The following is a 21,565-nucleotide window of genomic DNA, read 5'->3' on the forward strand; positions in this document are numbered from 1 at the left end:
TACAGAGCATATTTCAAACACTCATAACTTACTATAACAGTGACAAAATAGTGATCAGAAATGCATTCCTATATTTAATAAAATGAGAAAAATCGAATTTTGATAATAAAAAAATTTGCCTTCAGTTCCCCTTTAATATTTTTTGATTATGTAGCAAGTGCACATATACCTGTTTATATACAGAAATGATAACGTATTACAAGAGCACAATAATTTATAAACCTGCCATTTGCCTTGCAGCCTGCACAACTGTCAGAGCTGATGTTACTTAAAAATTATTCACCAAAGGTGAACGTGAACATCAGTGAATAATAACTGAGATGAAGTTGAGGTTATTGGCTGGCTTTTTTTCCTGGTATATCAGATATATTCCATTCAGCTAGCATGAGTAGCTGAATGGAATATATCTGATATACCAGGAAAAAAAGCCAGCCAATATTATTATTATTATTATTATTATACATACACATTCCTTTCGGGTGTTCAACGCGTCATTCTCTTTCAAAATTCTCTCAAAATCTTCCGTATTTACCGATGCAAACCTGGAGGCCATGTTTGTTTACAAATTGTCCCAGTCGCTCGCTAGCGCGGAAGTTTTACGTCTCCGACGTGTGACGTCATGTTGTCTTGACAACCATGCAATATCGTAAACCATATTCAACGCTCATTCTCCATTGGGTAGAGTGACGTAATACATGTTAGCGATATGCTAACAATATTGCATGCTATCAAACCAAACGAATGAAACCCACTAGAAGGGAATAGAACACGTGTGTTTATTCCATCGAAAAAGTGTCCTGTATGTAGAATAATCACCGATATTCATTAAGCCTGACGCGGTTAATTGTTTTAGTATAAATATACAGGTGATTATTTTTAAAAAAAATTAAAAATCATATTAAAAAGTTATTTATTTCAAACTTCAAAAGCAGCATGCGGTGTGACGCAGACTTGTGTCACTTATGCCAAGTCACATAAAATGCTTTGTTTTGAAATCGATAAAATAAATCACAACTCCACCTTACCTTTGAATAGTTTTAGACCAAACTTTGTAGCACCTTTAGTGCTTTTAGAAACTGCGCTTTCTTTCATCGTTTGTAATTCTTCCTCACTTATGGTGGCAAAGCGATCATCCGAGTTCGCTCGAGGTGATTATCGAGAAAGAGTCTGAATTTCTCAACCAATCAGTGCGTGATATTTTCTATAACCACCTCCATATTTATACTAAGGAAAATTAATCAACACCTTCTGACCAATCGGAATTGAGAATTCTTCAATATTCAGTGTTTGATCGTTTCTTGCTCTATATATTAACAAGGCATTCTGGTGCTTCGTAATACTTCAAACCCTATCATCTCTCATTGTCACACCCACCCTACAATCAGGTCACTTTCTCACATGGTGAGGTCACAGTTCAACCCGAGATCGGTTTCTTGGACTGCACCTGGTTTGTAAAACAGCTTTCACGCCTTCCTCTCTGTATAAACAACCTCAAATCTGAAAAATGTGCCCTCGTCGACATTAAAACGACTCGCATGATTGAAGATGTACATACTCTCTTTGCTGCGCTCCTTCTTCCTGTGGGTGAGGTGCTGGTGTTGAGCCTGCTCCCTCCTGTGGCGCTCCACCTCCTCCCCCTGCACCTCCTCTCTCTCCTCATCTATCTCAATTTCAGGCGTGCGCTCCTCAGAGAGAGCCTCCTGCTGCTGTCGGAGGGTCAACAAAGCCTGCTGGAGCTGGAAGAAGGAGCACAAGAGTGTGTGAGTGTCAGCAGTTTGCATGACTTAAACTGTTTATAGGAGATTATAACCGGCAGCAGTTTGGTATTCGCACTACACATGTATCGATTCAAACACTGAGATCTGGCAGGATGTAAATATAAATCTAAATATCTCAAGCAAATCATAAGTGGGGGGAAAAAAAACTCATGGATGCAATAGCACATTATTTAACCCTTTGGTGACTGACCCCTTGAAAATGGTTCCTCCAGGAACGATGACGTTTCAGTTGTCAAGACAACGGAAAAACTAAAATACAAAAACAGAAAGATACGTCACAATGCTCTTGTGCACAAAACAAAATGCTCTTGTATTTTATTTTTTCCGTTGTCTTGACAACTGAAACGTCATCGTTCCTGGAGGAACCATTTTCAAGGGGTCAGTCACCAAAGGGTTAAAGGTATTCATTCACCGTAAATATACAGTATATAAGCATTTAAAAATATTCGCGTGCTGTGTATGAATTGTAAATAGCTAAAGGTGCTTTTTTTATTTTTGAAAGTGTTTCTCAGCTTGTAATGATATCATTTTAATCATTCTATCCATATTCACTAGATATGAGCAATCATGCGCTCTGATTGGCTACTCTACGACTAGGATATCAGCTCATATACCATGAGTAGAGAAAAACAAAATGGCGGAGTGTGTTGCTGAACCAGCCGAGGACGAAATAAAAACTACTCGAAAACAAAACCCCAAAAAATACAAAAAAAAGCAACAAAATATGGAATGAAAGTATTTGATGGTAAGAATGTATCTTTTTTATTTTTCAAGAATTAGTATTATAGCATCCATCCATCCATCTATCTTCTTCCGCTTATTCGAAGTCGGGTCGCGGTGGCAGCAGGGTATTCCAGGCGTCCCTTTCCCCAGCAACACTTTCCAGTTCCTCCTGGGGGATCCCAAAGCAGGCCAGATGAGATATATAATCTGTCCAGTGTGTTCTGGGTCTACCCCGAGGTCTCCTCTCAGTTGGACGTGCCCGGAAAACCTCCAAAGGAAGGCACCCAGGAGGCATCCGAATCAGATGCCCGAACCACCTCAGCTGACTCCTTTCGACATGAAAGAGCAGCGGCTCGACTCCCAGATCCCTCTGGATGTCTGAGCTCCTCACCCGATCTCTAAGAGTGAGCCCAGCTACCTTACAGAGAAAGCTCATTTCAGCCGCTTGTATCTGCGATCTCATCCTTTCAGTCATTACCCAAAGCTCATGACCATAGGTGAGGGTTGGAACGTACTGTAGATTGACTGGTAAATCGAAAGCTTTGCCTTCCAGCTCAGCTCCCTCTTCACCACAACGGATCGGTACAACGCCCGCATTACTGCTGACGCCACCCCGATTCACCTGTCCATCTCACGCTCCATTTTGCCATCACTCGTGAACAAGACCCCAAGATACTTGAACTCCTTCACTTGGGGCAGCAAATCACTCCACCGTTTTCCAGCAGAGAGCCATGGCCTCTATTATAGCATTTTTCACAAATTGATCCTGTCATTTCGCTGGTTTGTTTACATTCTTCATCTTTAAGCATTAAAATTTGTTGAATTTTTTTAGACTGGTTCAAAAGCTCAAAGAAGTTTGAAAATTACAGAACTGAAATGTCCAAGGAAGAATTAAATAAATGTCTATAGCTATTTTATACGGCGGCACGGTGGTGTAGTGGTTAGCGCTGTCGCCTCACAGCAAGAAGGTCCGGGTTCGAGCCTCGTGGCCAGCGAGGGCCTTTCTGTGTGGAGTTTGCATGTTCTCCCCGTGTCCGCGTGGGTTTCCTCCGGGTGCTCCGGTTTCTCCCACAGTCCAAAGACATGCAGGTTAGGTTAACTGGTGACTCTAAATTGACCGTAGGTGTGAATGTGAGTGTGAATGGTTGTCTGTGTCTATGTGTCAGCCCTGTGATGACCTGGCGACTTGTCCAGGGTGTACCCCGCCTTTCGCCCATAGTCAGCTGGGATAGGCTCCAGCTTGCCTGCGACCCTGTAGAACAGGATAAAGCGGCTAGAGATAATGAGATGAGATGAGCTATTCTATACCTTGACACGACACCAAGACGGCACTTTGTACAAAAAAACAGCACTAAAGTCAATTCATGCAGCCATCGATAGGTTTTTAAGAAGTCCGACTAAGCAGAAGGGCGGCACGGTGGTGTAGTGGTTAGCGCTGTCGCCTCACAGCAAGAAGGTCCTGGGTTCGAGCCCCGGGGCCGGCGAGGGCCTTTCTGTGCGGAGTTTGCATGTTCTCCCCGTGTCCGCGTGGGTTTCCTCCGGGTGCTCCGGTTTCCCCCACAGTCCAAAGACATGCAGGTTAGGTTAACTGGTGGCTCTAAATTGACCGTAGGTGTGAATGTGAGAATGTGAATGGTTGTCTGTGTCTATGTGTCAGCCCTGTGATGACCTGGCGACTTGTCCAGGGTGTACCCCGCCTTTCGCCCGTAGTCAGCTGGGATAGGCTCCAGCTTGCCTGCAACCCTGTAGAAGGATAAAGCGGCTAGAGATAATGAGAGAGAGAGAGGTTACATGTTTCATGCCCTGGGATTAGCTCCGCCCCCAGCTTTGTTCAGTTTAAAATGAGTAGGGCTGTTCTGGAAAAGAAGGCGGCTTGTCAGTGTTTTAATTGCAATTACTGTACGAGTTCACTTGCATGCAGCAGAGGACAAAATGAACAAATTTCATACTGAAGTATGGATTGTTAGCAGGATGCAAGTGAACGCCTGAAAAATCAAAAAGTGTGTGTTAATTTGTTTAACACTGCAACCTGACTGCTGTATAAATAATAATGATGCATATACATGACCATGAGTGATTGTTAAAGCTTATAAATCTTCTCATCTCATCTCATTATCTGTAGCCGCTTTATCCTGTTCTACAGGGTCGCAGGCAAGCTGGAGCCTATCCCAGCTGACTACGGGCGAAAGGCGGGGTACACCCTGGACAAGTCGCCAGGTCATCACAGGGCTGACACATAGACACAGACAACCATTCACACTCACATTCACACCTACGGGCAATTTAGAGTCACCAGTTAACCTAACCTGCATGTCTTTGGACTGTGGGGGAAACCGGAGCACCCGGAGGAAACCCACGCGGACACGGGGAGAACATGCAAACTCCACACAGAAAGGCCCTCGCCGGCCACGGGGCTCGAACCCGGACCTTCTTGCTGTGAGGCGACAGCGCTAACCACTACACCACCGTGACGCCCCTTATAAATCTTGCTGGTTAGATTTTTGTCTGAGTAATTAAAAAAAAAAAATCGGTCTCAGACTGCATACTTCTGTACTATGCAATTACGTTGTTTACATCACATGCAATTTTTAAAGTGCCATTCCACCATTGGATGTATTTTTTTGGCATAAAATACAATATATTTTATGACAACATGACTAGACAGAGAAATCTTTTAGCTTCAAAATGATATATCAAACATAATTTTTTGACAACGACAAGTATGCTAATTTTGCGACCAAAGTCACCTACCCTTTTAATTTCCGCGCGGTAGTGAAACGTGATGTCATCGGCAGGTTCCCCTTCTTGTGTACCACGTCACGTGTGACGTGGCACAGATTATCTGCAATGGCGGATAGAACGCGATTGTCAGCTTCGGAAAAGAAGTGAAGGAAAATAGCAAGTGATGCCCAAAGGAGACGGTCGATGGTGAATATCGGCACAGCAATTGACAAGTGGAAATCGCGTTCTACCCGCCATTGCTGATAATCTATGCCACGTCACACGTGACGTGGTACACAAGAAGGGGAACCTGCCGATGACATCACGTTTCACTACCGCGCGGAAATCAAAAGGGTAGGTGACTTTGGTCGCAAAATTAACATACTTGTCGCTGTCAAAAAATTATGTTTGATATATCATTTTGAAGCTAAAAGATTTCTCTGTCTAGTCATGTTGTCATAAAATATATTGTATTTTATGCCAAAGAATACATCCAATGGTGGAATGGCACTTTAAGCATGAATTAATTCCACCTAAAAAGATGCATTCCCGTTTTGGGCAAAAAAAAAAAAAAGATTTTAAAAAAGTAAACACTTTTAGATCATTAAAAGTGGTACACATTGATTTGAGACTGCGTCAGACATCTACGTCAACGGCAGGAAGTTCGGAAGAGAACTTTGTAAGAGTCCACATTTGTGTGACGCATTCATTCATTCATTCATTATTCTTTAGATTGGCATGGAGATGTTTTGCAGCAGACCTGCCCTCTAGTGGATCTCGCTTTTTAGTTCTGTGAAGAGTAACGACCAGGAAACAGATCAGACCTTGATGTGCTCCTGTAGCTGAGCCTGGTGCTGTCGCAGTAAAGCCTGGTGCTGTTTCTGAAACTCGGCGATGAGCAGCTGCTTCTGGATCTGCTGCTGCCTTTGGATCAGAAGGAGTTCTCTCTGGAGCTGCCTCTCCCATTCATCCGAGTCTCGCTCCCACTCCGGCATACTGACCTCAGACCTGCCCACTGGGGACAACAACTCCGATCCTGAGAGAGAGAGAGAGAGAGAGAGAGAGAGAGATGCAAAATAATCTTACATCTGAAAGTGACTTAGTCATGTGAGACTCAGCTGCACATTCCGAGTCATAAATTAACAAGACTTTTTTTGTAATTCATCTTAAAAACAGCATTATGGAAGGAAAAGTCCCTGTTACGGAGACACACCAGGACAAAGTCTCGCACTGAGGACAAGCCTGGATTTCAGTGCTAGATTCTGGGTTGGTTCTTTTTTTTTTTTTTGCTGACCAGCTGTTTTTTTGTTTTGTTTTTTTAATAAATGATGAGATATTGGAATCTTAAAGGAATAGTTTTATTTTTTTTGTTTTTTCTCAGAATACTTAAGAAAAAAACTTCTATAGCTAGCACCGCACTGCAGCCATGAGACTAACGTAGCTACAACGTACTTCTCTTTCTTTCATAAGATGTACACAAACTACAAAATCTACGAAGCCAAATCCAGGGACGATATCCAGACACAACATACTGAAAATGTATCTAATGCTTGGTTCACACATTGGCGTTTCAGCCTTGCGTATGTACGGCGTATCAGGATACGCGGCAGTAAGAAAGGAACATCACAGCATCGCCAGCTTACGTAGCTAATACTCTAGGATGCATAACACTGAATTGCCACACTATTTATTATCTTCCCCATTCGTGCAAGGCATTGTCTCATTCATTCATCTCATCCCATTATCTCTAGCCGCTTTATCCTTCTACAGGGTCGCAGGCAAGCTGGAGCCTATCCCAGCTGACTACGGGCGAAAGGCGGGGTACACCCTGGACAAGTCGCCAGGTCATCACAGGGCTGACACATAGACACAGACAACCATTCACACTCACATTCACACCTACACTCAATTTAGAGCCACCAGTTAATCTAACCTGCATGTCTTTGGACTGTGGGGGAAACCGGAGCACCCGGAGGAAACCCACGCGGACACGGGGAGAACATGCAAACTCCACACAGAAAGGCCCTCGCCAGCCCCGGGGCTCGAACCCGGACCTTCTTGCTGTGAGGCGACAGCGCTAACCACTACACCACCATGCCGCGCAAGGCATTGTGGGATACAAATTTGAAACAGGAGAGAAAAATGGAGGACGCGAGCGTGCGAATGAAACGTGAAAAACCGACTACAGTAACGGAAAGCGAGAAGAAAAGACGTGATGTTATATACGAAGGAAAGGAAACGCAGGACCAAACTAATAAATATCGGCGGTCAGCGAGCACCTCGGTGTGATCAGCTGTTCGTTTAGCGACAGAATGATGGAACTGTCAGCGCACGGTCAAAGGTAAACCTGTAGATGGCAGTAATGCAACACTGTGGATGCCAGCTGCTGTAAAACCCAAAAGAAGAAGGAAAAGAAGAAGAAGCAGGTAAACCTGCGCACGCACACACTGGACTATGAATAAACATTATTAATACGCTAAGATTGCTAAAACGAGGAGTTCACATGATTCATCTTTGTCTAATCTTTTACTTGTGACCGTTTGAAATAAATTCAAGCAAAAAAAAGTTTCTTTCTTTCTTTCTTTCTTCAGATGTCTTTCAGTCATCAAAAACAGAATCTGTTTGCTAAACCTAGATAACTAGCTTTTGCATACTTTTTCATAAACTAGCCAGAATTCCAATTAATGCTTGTGTCATACATTGGCGTTTCAGCCTTGCGTATGTACGGCCTATCAGGATACATGGCAATAAGAAAGGAACGTCACAGCATCGCCAGCTTACGTAGCTAATACTCTAGGATGCGTAACACGAGCTCCTTGTACGCCAGGGTGCGGTGTATTTTTAAGTCCGCACTTAAAAACCTGTAGTGCATACGTAGCAGCTTTGATACATCACACGTATATCGCGTGTACGCCGTAAAAACGAAAGCTACACAGCAGCGATGCAGCAGGAACATTGCTTGAACACCTTTTACGTCGTGCAAACGCTTTAATTGACGTGTCTGATGAAGGTGGCACCGGGGCTGGCTGAGTGGATGCGGTTGATGTCTTCCCTCTTCCCTTGCCCTTCTTGGGCCCTGACTTCTTCGCCGGCATGATGCTTTCTTGACTGTGACGAATGACAACGAACGCAGCGTGGGGCCCCCTTTTATACCCGCCTCTGAACGCTGCAGATACGCCGCAGCAACGTCAGACATAAGAATGAAACGCCACACCAACAAAAGCAATGAAACAGTTAGACCGCGGCAACGCATCATACACCATAACTTTACATCCCTTGAACCCCATACAAACCCCAGATACGCCACAGAAACGTCACACATATGCCGTGTACACCACAGGACTTTAATTTTGGACAAAATATGTCTCATTTCTTGAGACCCACACACCGCTTACATGGCAAGATAAGAGGCAGTGTCATAGTAGCCTTATCAAAAATCATTTAAATAAATATATGTCGAATGTATTTGTTACAAGTCTTTGAATCATTGTACATATCGAAGATAAATAAAGCTATAATTGATTGATTGATTGATGTCTAGGTCTTCATATACAGCACATGCTTCAAATAATGTTGATTAAGCTCCTGTAGGTTATACATGAACAGCCCATTTCACCCCCGTATCGAGCATTAATAATTTCAATACTTTTAGCTCTCCGACACAATTTTACCTTCAACCTTTAAGACACAGAAGCACAATAATGCAAAATTTCGCAAATTTTTAGCTGTTTAGCTATTACTGTGGTGTCAACATTTCTTTAAAGGAGAACTGAAGGCAAAATTTTATTATCAAAATTCTATTTATCTCATTTTATTAAATATAGGAATGCATTTTTGATAGCTATGACCACAAGTTGGCCTAGAATGTGAGTGTGAATGGTTGTCTGTGTCTATGTGTCAGCCCTGTGATGACCTGGCGACTTGTCCAGGGTGTACCCCGCCTTTCACCCGTAGTCAGCTGGGATAGGCTCCAGCTTGCCTGCGACCCTGTAGAACAGGATAAAGCAGCTACAGATAATGAGATGAGACATATTTTTTTCAATCTCTCTTTCTTCTTCTTCCCATTCATCATTTTGCGTATCCAATTTGTATTACACATAGCTGTAGACTACAGTACCTGAGCCTCACAACAAGCATTTCAATGTACAACAGTCCCTGATATTTTGTGCACATAATAAATAAGCTTGAAACTAGAAGGGGACTTGGTAGTGTGCATACCTCCACCAAGCCACATATTATCAACCTCAAAATCAAATCGCTTGAATCTAGGATAATGCTAAGGCCGGACACCAAATTTCATCCAAATCCATTCACTACTTTCTGAGTTACACTTTGGAAAAGACAACTAAAAAAATAGCCTCAATGAGGCTGTAGCTCATACCGGCCGCTGTTGTTGTGGACAAATTTGAAATCCGATCAATCCTGTAGGAGTAACGATTTTTGTGAAATTGCATATGACCCCTGTGTAGCCACATCCATGGGAGGTGGCACCACCTGGTGAACAATTCTTGTTAGAATATATCTTTTTAGAGTCTTCTGGGTGAGTTTCAGTGAAAACATCCTAGCAGTTTATGAACAGTAGTGTTTGTCACCCAAAATTTTCAAACACCCATAAAATTAAATATGACAGGTGGAGCCACCATCTTGCCAACTTTTATACATTGCAACCTGGGGAACATTGCATATGAGTTTAATCAAAATCTGATCAATCCTGTAGGAGGAGTAGCAATTTTCATGAAATTGCACATGACCCCTCTGTCGCCTCATCCATGGTAGGTGGCGCCACCTGGTGAACAACGCTTGTTAGAATTATGTCTTTCGAGTCTTCTGGGTGAATTTCAGTGAAAACGTCCCAGCAGTTTATGAAGAGTAGCGTTTAATGTGACGAGTCACTCAAAAATTTCAGACGCCCATGGGGGCGTCGTGGCTCAGGTGGTTAAGGCGCCATGCCATGAATGCGGGCGACCCGGGTTCGATTCCGGCCCGAGGTCATTTCCCGATCCCTTCCCGTCTCTCTCTCCCGCTCATTTCCTGTCTCTACACTGTCCTATCCAATAAAAGGTGCAAAAAGCCCAAAAAAATATCTTTAAAAAAAAAAAAAAAATTTCAGACGCCCATAAAATTGTAAATATGACAGATGGCGCTACCGTCTTGACCATTTTTATGCACACCCACCTGGGGAAGATTGTATGTGAGTTTGATCGAAATCCAATCAGTCCTGTAGGAGGAGTAGTGATTTCTGTAAATTGTGGAGGGATGATAAAATCCTGGATCCACATCTGGATCCTGGATCAACATACTTATCCGGATTTGCATCAAAATCTAGTCAATTGTTTCTTGGCCCATGGTTCAACTTTCCTCCAAATTTCATCAAAATTGGTTTACTACTTTTTGAGTTACATTAGAAACAAAGAAACAAACAAACGGAAGTGAAAGCATAACTTCTTCCAACAAAGTTGGCGGAGATAATCAGAATAAATAAAGAAAATAATGCTAAAATACGTATATGGAATGTTCACATTTCTTCACCCTATAATGCAACCCAGGTAGCAAACAGACAACAGGCCAACATTAGCAGTTCCATGCTCCTTTGCCAGCCTTGGCCTAACAATAGGTCAACTTTGGCAGGGTTATTATTATAAGTCCTCTTTTGACAACAACAACAGCTCTAAGTTACCCCACCATTGGTATCAGGAGGGCAAACATAGCCATTAAAAATAGACAACATCACTTTACTACCTGGGAATGTACAATATTTCCCAACCAAACCATTAAACATGGCAGTCCCAACTATTTGGAAGCTTTCCTGTGCAATCTCTTTTTTTTTTTTGTCTTTCACACAGCTGTTGTCAGGTTCACACATATCACCCCGAAGTCCATCCAAGTCAACGGCATGGGCGCCGTTTCTGACAGATCTGTCAGGTGCTTCAGGGCTGTGACCTGTACTCCAGCCAAGAGGTCTCTTCCCTACAGACACCTACCCTCACGTCTGGGAAACAACAGCAACCTGGTGGTTTTTATTAGCAGCCCCACTCTCACTGTTCCCCCAGAGCAGAGCAGAGACAAAGATCTCCAAACCCAGCTGTTTAAAAAAAAAAAGCCAAGCCCCCACCCTCCTGCCCATTTTTGCCCTGTGCTTCCTGGTCCCATGATATCTTATATGTAAAGTCAGCCCTTTAGGGGTGGGCAAGTTAACCAAAATATCATATCACGATATCACTTCCACATTTTCATGATACACATCATGTATCATGATATATAATTTTGCTTAGATTTTGCTCAGAACACTCCAATAAGAGTCAGAGATTTTTATCTAATATTTATTACTAGCGTATAACTGAACTATTTCATGAAGTTAGTAAGAAAAGAGTGCTGATAACTGCTTCTAATAATTGACAATAAGATACTGTAATTACTGTGCTTGTCCTAGTAGAACACTGCTAAAACATCGCGAACACTTCCTCTCTCTTAAAAAGACAGACATATTGACAATTTCATGAATATTTATTATACATTATAATACTTTTCTTTAGTGCTTCATCATAGCTATGGTTTTTCACCTCTAACCCAAGCTATTACCACATTTTTACCTTTGTGCATAATATCTTGAACTATAACACAGCCACAGTTTATCAATCATTACAATTTTTTACATTTGTAAAGAATAACACTACATTTTAACCTTTTACAGTTAAACATCACATTGTGGAATTCCCACGAAACTAGTTCCTGTTATCGCTTATGTTACAGCAGCTTTAAACCGTTGTTTCCTCACCAACCTCGATATTTTTCTCTCTCTTAAAAAGTTAAATAGATCAAAATACGCAGCTTGTCGTGTTCCAGAGAAACTGCAAAGTGCAAAGACGTCCACAGACCCTCCCATATCAGATATTATCGCTGACACTGGCGACTCCTTTCATAAGTGTTTAAAAAAAGTCACAGAAAAAAATCCCCCTATCAATAATTACCACATTTTCCGAATCTGTTTCTGTGACCGTTTGCCGTACAAGTCCCTGTGTACATCAGAACAACTCCAAGTTGTGCAGTTTTAGAAAATTAATCAATATCTTCTGACCAATCAGGAGACGTATTCAAAACAAGAGAGCTGTATGCATCCCCATAGTTTGGGTCTGAGAGAGATATTTAACAGTTACTCCATGAAATCGAGTCGTTCATGAGCTGACAGCCGCGTAGTACGACGAGATTGAGTGGAATAACTGTTTAATTCTATCCACATTCACTGGATTTTGAGAAACAGAGCATTTTTATTTTTATTTTTTGCAAATTAGATCAAAGAAAAAACTTCATACAAAACTACACCATTACTAAATCGAGAACCATTAAGAACCAAACTCAAGGTTATATCTAGAAACATTAGGAACCAAACTGTAAGTTAAATTGGAAACTATTGAGGACCAAAATCTACATTAAATCTAGAACCATTAGGAACCAAAATCTAAGTTAAATCTGGGACTATTGAGGACCAGAACCTAGATTAAATCTAGAACAATCAATAATCAAAATCTAGGTTGGATCTAGAACCGCTGTGAACCGAAATCTACATTAAATCTAGAATCATTAGGAGCCAAACTCAAGGTTATATCTAGAAACATTAGGAACCAAACTGTAAGTTAAATCCGAAACTATTGAGGACCGACAAAACCATTTCCGCTTAGAATGTAAACAAACCGGCGAAATGGCAGGAGCAATTTGTGAAAATGCTATAATAATAATAATAATAATAATAATTCTTGAAAAATAAAAAAGACGCGTTCTTACCAGCAAATACTTTTATTCCATATTTTGTTGGTTTTTTTTTATTTTTAAGGGTTTTGTTTTCGAGTCGAGTTTTTATTTCGTCCTCGGTTGGTTCAGCAACATGCTCCGCCATTTTGTTTTTCTCTACTCATGGTATATGAGTTGATATCCTAGTAGTAAAATAGCCAATCATAGTGCACGATTGCTCAGATCCAGTGAATGTGGATAGAATAATATGTTTTATAAAGACAAATCTACAGAATGCATGACAGCAGATGAAAAATAGCCCATATAACACCATATACATTAAAATTTCGGACAATTTGAAGAACGAATACACACCCAGATAATGAGATACAGCAGCAATAAGCTGTAAAAAAAATCCATGAGAGAGAGAGAGAGAGAGAGAGAGAGAGAGAGAGAGAGAGAGAGAGGAAAATATCATGACATGCATTAAACACTGAGATTTAAGGATACTTGTGATTTTTTTCAGTGTTTTACTGTTTGAGTACCCTTTGCTCCCATTAAATCATGACCAAAATGATCGTCCATGGCTGGCAGAGATGCAGAAGAGCAGTGTCGCAACAAACTCAAACTATTTTGCAAGCGTCTGCAAAATAGTAGGAAAACGAAAACGTCCCACTGAGTCATACTGTGTCAGCTGCTCCATCATCAACCTGGAATTTCAGAGGTGAAACCACAAAAATGCAAAAACCACACTGATATTGATACTAAATCATCCAATTCCTCTATTTAAACTGTACTATTCCTGTATCTTTTCCTTTAAAATGTTCAAGTAGTGTAACTTTTCTCTCAAAGCTCCAGTTGCGTACTTTAAATCTATTTAAACACACACTATATCCACATTTCCATGCACAAAACATCAGCATAGCACCTCGGTGACAAGAAAAGGTTCAGTTTAGTACCCTTTTTCCTGAGAGTGTGTAATAACTCGACAGGCTTGTGATCATGTTGTTCTGAAAGCTTTCGATATGTCACATACAGGAAGGGGCGTACATATTTTTAAAGCCATCAGGACTAACCTGCAAAAAATATCCTGCTCTCACTGGTGCTACGTGAACCTCTCAGGGGCAATAAACACATAAAGACATTCTGACTAGCGACAGAAATCTTTTTTAAGCTCAATCTAAAGACAGACGGCATGTGACTGTCATGTTCGAGACGCGGTTCGACTATTTTTACACGCGTGAACAAAACGGTAGAAAAAGGAAAGGCTGGTTGGCATGTGTGGGAATGCAGGCGTCGGTGTCTGTGTGTTGTGTGTGAGAGTGATCTGGACTCGGGCCTTAATACAGGATATAAAGACATGTCGTGCACATGGCCTTAATCTGTTGTGTGAGACAGCTTTTAGCACTTAACGCCTCCGTACACACAACACTACAGTGAATAGATTGCTTTCTTCACACCTTTTTTTTTTTTTAAGAAATTCGCATACAAGCCTACATACAGACATGTGCATGCAATGAAATATACAGACTTGCTATCATGCAAGGGGAAAAAAATCCAATGCAAAGCCCACACACACGCACACACACACACCTTCGTGAATTCACTATGCAGTTCTGGACATGTTGTCGGTAACTGATTCACAGCCAAATGTATTTGACTCCGAACACAGCCATGAGCGAAGTAAAAGTGTGTGTGAAGTGGCCGCTAGTCAGTCTGACTCCTGGGGCCCCTCACCCTGAAAATACACACTCCACAAAAAGCATCAGGCACCAAAACAGAAGCACGGCACTGACCTCCGTGTTAATTACTACTAATAGACTCCAGCATGTGCTCCAATCACAATAACGGCTCCTGTGACTCTCTGCACTAACGAGACGTAATCTATGTCCTGTTCGTAATCATAAGGAAATTCTACACTACAACTGTTATATGTTCCCACACAGGTGGGTGAAGGTCGTGTTCTGTAAAAAATAAAAATTAATAATAGTAAAAAAGTGCCGTGTGCAACAGCAGAAAGAGTGAGGTTTATAAATAAACCCTTTCCGGTGGGCGGTTTTATTAGGAGTTAACTCAGACAGAATGATAACCGAGGCTAATCTTAGTGCCCTAATGCCTTAAGCCCAAAATAACGAGGCCAGGAATAGCCACGCCCGAGTGCCAAGGAGCCAGAACATTGAGCTGGCCTCGTGCTCCGGCGGCCCTGTGAGGCTGAGAGAGGTAAACAGCATGCCCGTCACGCTAGTCTTTAACTCGCTCCAGGGGCCAAAGTCAGGACTCCAGTGTTACAAAAGCTCTGTGAAAGAAGGATAATCAGATAAAAAAAAACTGGCGCAAGACGACAGAAACGGAGTAGTAGTTTCATCTTGGCACATTTTACACCCATCTTGGCAGCTTGAAAGTAAATCCCTGAGGATTTTATTTGTGTTTTAAAATGGGTTTTCATGAGTTTTTACATTCAGACTGTAAATGTAAACCGATTTTTTAAAAAAAAGTAACCATAGTCATAATTTCATCATCAATGTAGTAACTTTAAATTAAAATTAAAGCGTCCTTAAAAATAAGGTTATTTCGAGCATTCATGAAGAGTAATCAAGTAGTTAATGGTTGTATTAATTAATATTTTAACAATGAACCAAACAAGACAAATAATGAATGAAAGAATTAATTAATTAATTAATTAATTAATTAATTAATTAGGCGGCACGGTGGTGTAGTGGTTAGCGCTGTCGCCTCACAGCAAGAAGGTCCTGGGTTCGAACCCCGGGTCCGGCAAGGGCCTTTCTGTGTGGAGTTTGCATGTTCTCCCCGTGTCCGCGTGGGTTTCCTCCGGGTGCTCCGGTTTCCCCCACAGTCCAAAGACATGCAGGTTAGGTTAACTGGTGACTCTAAATTGACCGTAGGTGTGAATGTGAGTGTGAATGGTTGTCTGTGTCTATGTGTCAGCCCTGTGATGACCTGGCGACTTGTCCAGGGTGTACCCCGCCTTTCGCCCGTAGTCAGCTGGGATAGGCTCCAGCTTGCCTGCGACCCTGTAGAAGGATAAAGCGGCTACAGATAATGAGATGAGATGAGATGAGAATTAATTAATTAATTAATGAACGAACAACTGCATTATTCAGTGTTTATTATATGCCCTGTATGAGTAAAAACATGAAGTCATGTAACTTTACTTTTACTCACTTTTCTTGTCAATTAAATATATTTACTTTTATTCTATCCACATTCACTGGATATGAGCAATCGCACACTCTGATTGGCTACTCTACTACTACTACTACTACTACTACTAGGCTATCAACTCATATACCGTGAGTAGAGAAAAACAAAATGGCAGAGCGCATCAGGTCAAATACATCACTTTGTTATTTAAGAATTTAAAGCAAGACTGCCTTTCAAATTTCATAAAATCAGTGAAATTTAGTTCCTTCTGAAATTTGGTCATTGTGATGTATGTTTATTTCTGGAATATCTCACAAAAAACAGGCCATTCTGTTCTGTGGCTGGGAAGTTATTTAATTTGAAGGGATTCCCGAGCAAATAACGTGCATGAAATCACTCACTTCGTGCAGTCAAGCAGACAGAGGAAGTCTATGGTGGGGTTTACATTAGACCGTATCAGCGGATCATCAGATTAACGTTTTTAAAAACGATTAGCGTGCACACAGCAACGCCAATACACGATTCGCGTGCACACAGCAACGCCAATACACGGATACGCTAATCACATGACTAATTCGGCACGTAAGTTGAAATGTGTCAGTGCGGCTCATCACTTCCTCCTCAGCGGCTGCGCTCCAAATCACTCCGCCCTGAACAGCGAGTGCCCTCTGGAGGGTGCGCACTCCGGCCCTGCGCAGCTCACAGAGCACGCGAGTGTAGTGCACGAGCAGTGATTCAGGACTGAGCCGCTGTGCGCAAGTCACTTACCACTTGCAAGTGGAAGGATGGCAAGCCTAAAGACCATCATAACTACACAATGGGCAGTATTTGCATCAGTATTTGCAGTATTTTCATACTTTTATACTCTTTAATGAAAGGTGATACAAGGCGGAAGTCCGCGCCATTTTTCAGCAGTCACGTCACATGACCAACGCCAGCGAATCAGGAAGGTGGATGTCACAGTGACGTTGTCCAATGACGACGCCAGCTAGAGCTCAGCACAGCGTATCCGCGTATTCTCAATGTTTACACAGCACCGGATCAGACACGATCTGGATTGAATACGTGGACCCTGGCGGATTCCCGTTTCCCGGCGTTTCCAGGCGTTTTAATGTAAACGGACAGTGCATCCGCGAAGAAAACGAGACAGATACGGTCTAATGTAAACTTGGCCTATGTGTGTGTGCGCATGCGCAGGTTTACCTTCGACCGTGCCAGGCCCGGCGCCAGGAACAGTTTACTAAGGGGGTAATTAGAAATCGCAAGGGGGCAAATATTTTTCATATAGTGTGTAGTAGTGATGGCGGTCTGACAACGTGTTTCAAACAATTAACTGCGCCAACCACAAAACCACGGCCCCGAAGGTTGCTTTAGTACGGGAAAATCATGTGACATATTACCAGGGCAGTTGCGCTTTATCAACACCCGTGCCCACCTGTTAACCCTCCCCTCCGATTTTCTCACAGACACGCATTACAACCGGAAAGATGCCAAACATAAAACAACACACACAAACCTACAGGCAAGTCCTTTAAATTTAAAATACATACAAATAGCTCCGCGGCATGAAAACAAAACGTCAAGGCAAGTCTAAGGTACTTGGCTCGGCGGCCAAAATCATAATTTAAAAAAATCAACAGACCCCGCGGCTGCACCAGTAATAGCCTTCCTGACTCGCACCGAGGCTGCGTGTACAGCGTCAGCAATGAAAGAGTAACAATGTGCAACGTAAGAATCATAACAACCAATCAGATTTGTTCTACCGTGCCAGTTTTAGTAGTGATTTATGTGAAATGTATTTTTGTGCAATGCGCAACCACTTAATATTTCGTATTTGAAAATGCAAATTATTAATACGTCTATAATACATTATATTTTCATAAGAAAACAATTAAGTGATCTGAGTCTCCGTTGAGGGGGCGGGGCTGTAGCCACGAGGGGGCGATGCCCCTTTTCACCCCCCCCACGGCGCCGGGCCTGGACCGTGCACTGACAGTTCCATCATTCTGTCACTAAACAAACAGCTGATCACACCGAGGTGCTCACTGACCGCCAATATTTATTAGTTTGGTCCTGCGTTTCCTTTCCTTCATATAGAACATCACGTCTTTTCTTCTTGCTTTCCGTTACTGTCGTCGGTCTTTCACATTTCATTCACACACTCACGTCCTCCATTTTTCTCTCCTGTTTCAAATTTGTATCCCACAATGCCTTGTATGAACAGGGAAAGCCCACCATGTGATGCGTGGTGTAGTATCTTGAATTGGGTCATGGTGAAGCAGGAAAAAATAGCGGAGAATTTAGGGCCATGTGGCTCTAAATTCATTAATTGTTCTATTTTTTTAAAAAATAATTAAATTGGTAGTCTGTTATTTGAATTCAGTAGATTTCGGTCCACTAAACAAAAATAATTGGGTGTCGGGGAAAATTCTTTTTATGACCTAAACTTAAAAACTCTGAACAGCAGTCTACTGTACCTTTAAAAGAAACAAAAATCGCTAAAAGAATATAGCTTTTTTTTCCCCCTCCAGTATCTCCTGTTCCACACTCCAGCCCAGTCGGTGGCGATAATGCACCTTTAAGTTGGTTTGCCAACCGCCAAAAAAACCCGAAAGAAGAAGAAGAAAAACAAAATGGTGGAGTATGTTGCTGAACCAACCGAGGACGAAGTAAAAACTCTACTTGAAAACAACCCCCCCCCCCAAAAAAAAGCAACAAAGTATAGAATGAAAGTATTAGATGGTAAGAACGTATCTTTTTTATTTTTTCAATTATTATTATTATTATTATTATTATAGCATTTTTCATAAATTGTTCTGCCATTTCGACGCTTTGTTTACATTCAAAGCAGAAATGATTTTGGCGGATGTTTTGTATAGAATAAAACATAGAATAAACGATAGAATAAAACAGTTATTCCACTCAATCTTGTCGCGCATGGCTTTTTTTTCTTTTTACTTTTTTCTACCACTTTTTACGTTTTACATTCTACCATTACAAAATCTCATTGTCAGCATTAATGTCTTTTTTTTCAGCTTCAATAATAGTTATTCCAATTTTACTCCAAAACATCCTCTTACTCCTGATCTGCGGTGTTATACACTATTCAATAAAGTACTTACACGTAATAGATTTGTTTGGTTTTTATATTTAATTCGTCGTTAATGAATCATTTAATACGCCATTTTAAAAATATGATGATTTTATGAGGCCTCTTGCCTGACATTTTGTAAACGTAATATGTTGACAGACTTGCGTTATGCGACTAAATATAGTAGAATATTAGATCTTAGGCATTCAAACATGAATTTCTGCCTTCAAGTAAAATTAAAAGAACTCAACTAAAATAAAGACTGGTATGATATTTTAAACAGTGAAATTTCTTTTGACAGACTAATTGGGTACATTAGTCAAGTATGGAAATGTTTCAGCCAAAAATGACATCTGCATCTCTTCTGAACACTGTTCAAACCCCAGGCTTGGCTCCTTGGATCCCCTTAGCCCTCATCTGCGTCAGTTGTATGTCACTTCAGATAAAAATAAAAGCGCCTGTCATATGAATAAATGCAAAAATACAGACATGTAGGTTGCTGTTTTGCATGTCAAGGCTGACGTGTGTCAGAAAGACGCTCGACCTGTATCTTTTATTCATCAGGACCAAGTGGCATTATTTCCAGGACAGGCCGCGTTCCTCCCGCCGTCTGTAGCGAGCTGTGTTCAGCTCAGTGCCTATAGACTTCCGCACAGCTATAAGCACTGACTCATGCTGTTCAACTCTGAAATGTCCCTTAGTGGCCAGAGTGAGTCAGAGTGGACGAGAAACAGAGATAGAGCTCAAATAAACAGAATCCCAGAGTTATAAAACAGACGAGGCTAAAAATGGAAGTGCTGGCTGACATTTTTGAGTTGACATGCTCATACTGGAAGTCACATGAGAGTTCTTAAACAAAACTCCCTGTAGAAGTGTTTATAATGTCATACACCTGAGACTTGCAGATCTGGCATATAAATATATAAATGCAGTAGATGCCCAAGGAAACTCAGGGTAGGACGGCATTTCAGGATAAATACCTCCTTGTTCGTACTTTTAAAGATCTTTCAGATAAAAACTGATCCTAATGGGAAAGCAGCAGTCGTTCAGTATCGAGCTTGTTCAGGATTCTGGCCTCGTACCAGCGTTTCCTAGGACCACTTCCCCAAGGATTGTTTCTAATTTGGGCCTGAGCAGCTTAATGAAGTGTGCACTCTGCATCCAGCTGCAAAGGACTGTCTTTTTTTTTTTTGAAAAACAAAATCAGTAGAGGACAAGAAGAAGGTCTTTTGTTAAATGTGCCCAATTCTGTAAAGTGTGTAGTGAAATATATACATACAGGAGAAAGCAATATGGCAACAAAATCATATCATGATACTTGAAGATCTTTTCACAGTTCATGATCTGTATTGTGGTGTTTAGCTTTACTCAGTAAACAGTAATGAAAAATCCTGAGTTCTAGTGTCTTTTTTCCAATTAAATATTTACAAAAGATAAGATATTTACCACCAAAATGTACAAAAATTATTTTGAATATTTTAAAATTGATATTTACAAAAAAAAGGAACAAAAATCTAGGTTAAATCTCTAACCATGTGGAACCAAACTGCAAGTTTAATCTGAAACTATTAAGGATCAAAATCTAGATTAAATCTAGAATCATTAGGGTAAAAATTCTAAGTTAAATTTGGGACTATTGTGGGCCAAAATCTAGATCAAATCTAGAACCATTAAGAACCAAACTCTACATTAAATCTAGAACCATTAAGAACCAAACTCAAGGTTATATCTAGAAACATTAGGAACCAAACTGTAAGTTAAATCTGAAACTATTGAGGACCAAAATTTACATTAAATCTAGAACTATTAAGAACCAAAATCTCTGTTAAATCTAGAACAATTAGGAATCAAATTCTAAGTTAAATCAGGACCTAATGAGGACAAAAATCTAGGTTAAATCTAGAACATCTCATCTCATCTCATTATCTGTAGCCGCTTTATCCTGTTCTACAGGGTCGCAGGCAAGCTGGAGCCTATCCCAGCTGACTACGGGCGAAAGGCGGGGTACACCCTGGACAAGTCGCCAGGTCATCACAGGGCTGACACATAGACACAGACAACCATTCACACTCACATTCACACCTACGGTCAATTTAGAGTCACCAGTTAACCTAACCTGCATGTCTTTGGACTGTGGGGGAAACCGGAGCACCCGGAGGAAACCCACGCAGACACGGGGAGAACATGCAAACTCCACACAGAAAGGCCCCCGTCGGCCACTGGGCTCGAACCCGGACCTTCTTGCTGTGAGGCGACAGTGCTAACCACTACACCACCATGCCGCCCATCTAGAACCATTAGGAACCAAATTCTAAGTTAAATCTGGAACTACTGAGATTAAATCTAGAGCCATTAGGAACCAAAA

The 21,565-nt window shown here is 41.4% G+C and overlaps 1 protein-coding gene across 5 annotated transcripts in view; it reads right to left on the reverse strand.

Annotated features, from left to right (window-relative positions):
* The window catches only part of LOC132900500 (histone deacetylase 9-B), a 130,633-nt gene that overhangs the window by 79,244 nt on the left and 29,824 nt on the right, over positions 1 to 21,565 (reverse strand). For all 5 annotated transcript variants that reach the window (XM_060942631.1, XM_060942630.1, XM_060942629.1 and 2 more), the window contains 2 exons: positions 6,047 to 6,258; positions 1,556 to 1,736 (listed from right to left, as the gene is read on the reverse strand). In XM_060942631.1, the coding sequence (XP_060798614.1) occupies positions 1,556 to 1,736; positions 6,047 to 6,258 (393 nt within the window). The remainder of the gene's footprint in view (positions 1 to 1,555; positions 1,737 to 6,046; positions 6,259 to 21,565) is intronic.

This window comes from Neoarius graeffei, chromosome 16 (genome assembly GCF_027579695.1).
Source record: "Neoarius graeffei isolate fNeoGra1 chromosome 16, fNeoGra1.pri, whole genome shotgun sequence".
Lineage (NCBI taxonomy): Eukaryota > Metazoa > Chordata > Actinopteri > Siluriformes > Ariidae > Neoarius > Neoarius graeffei.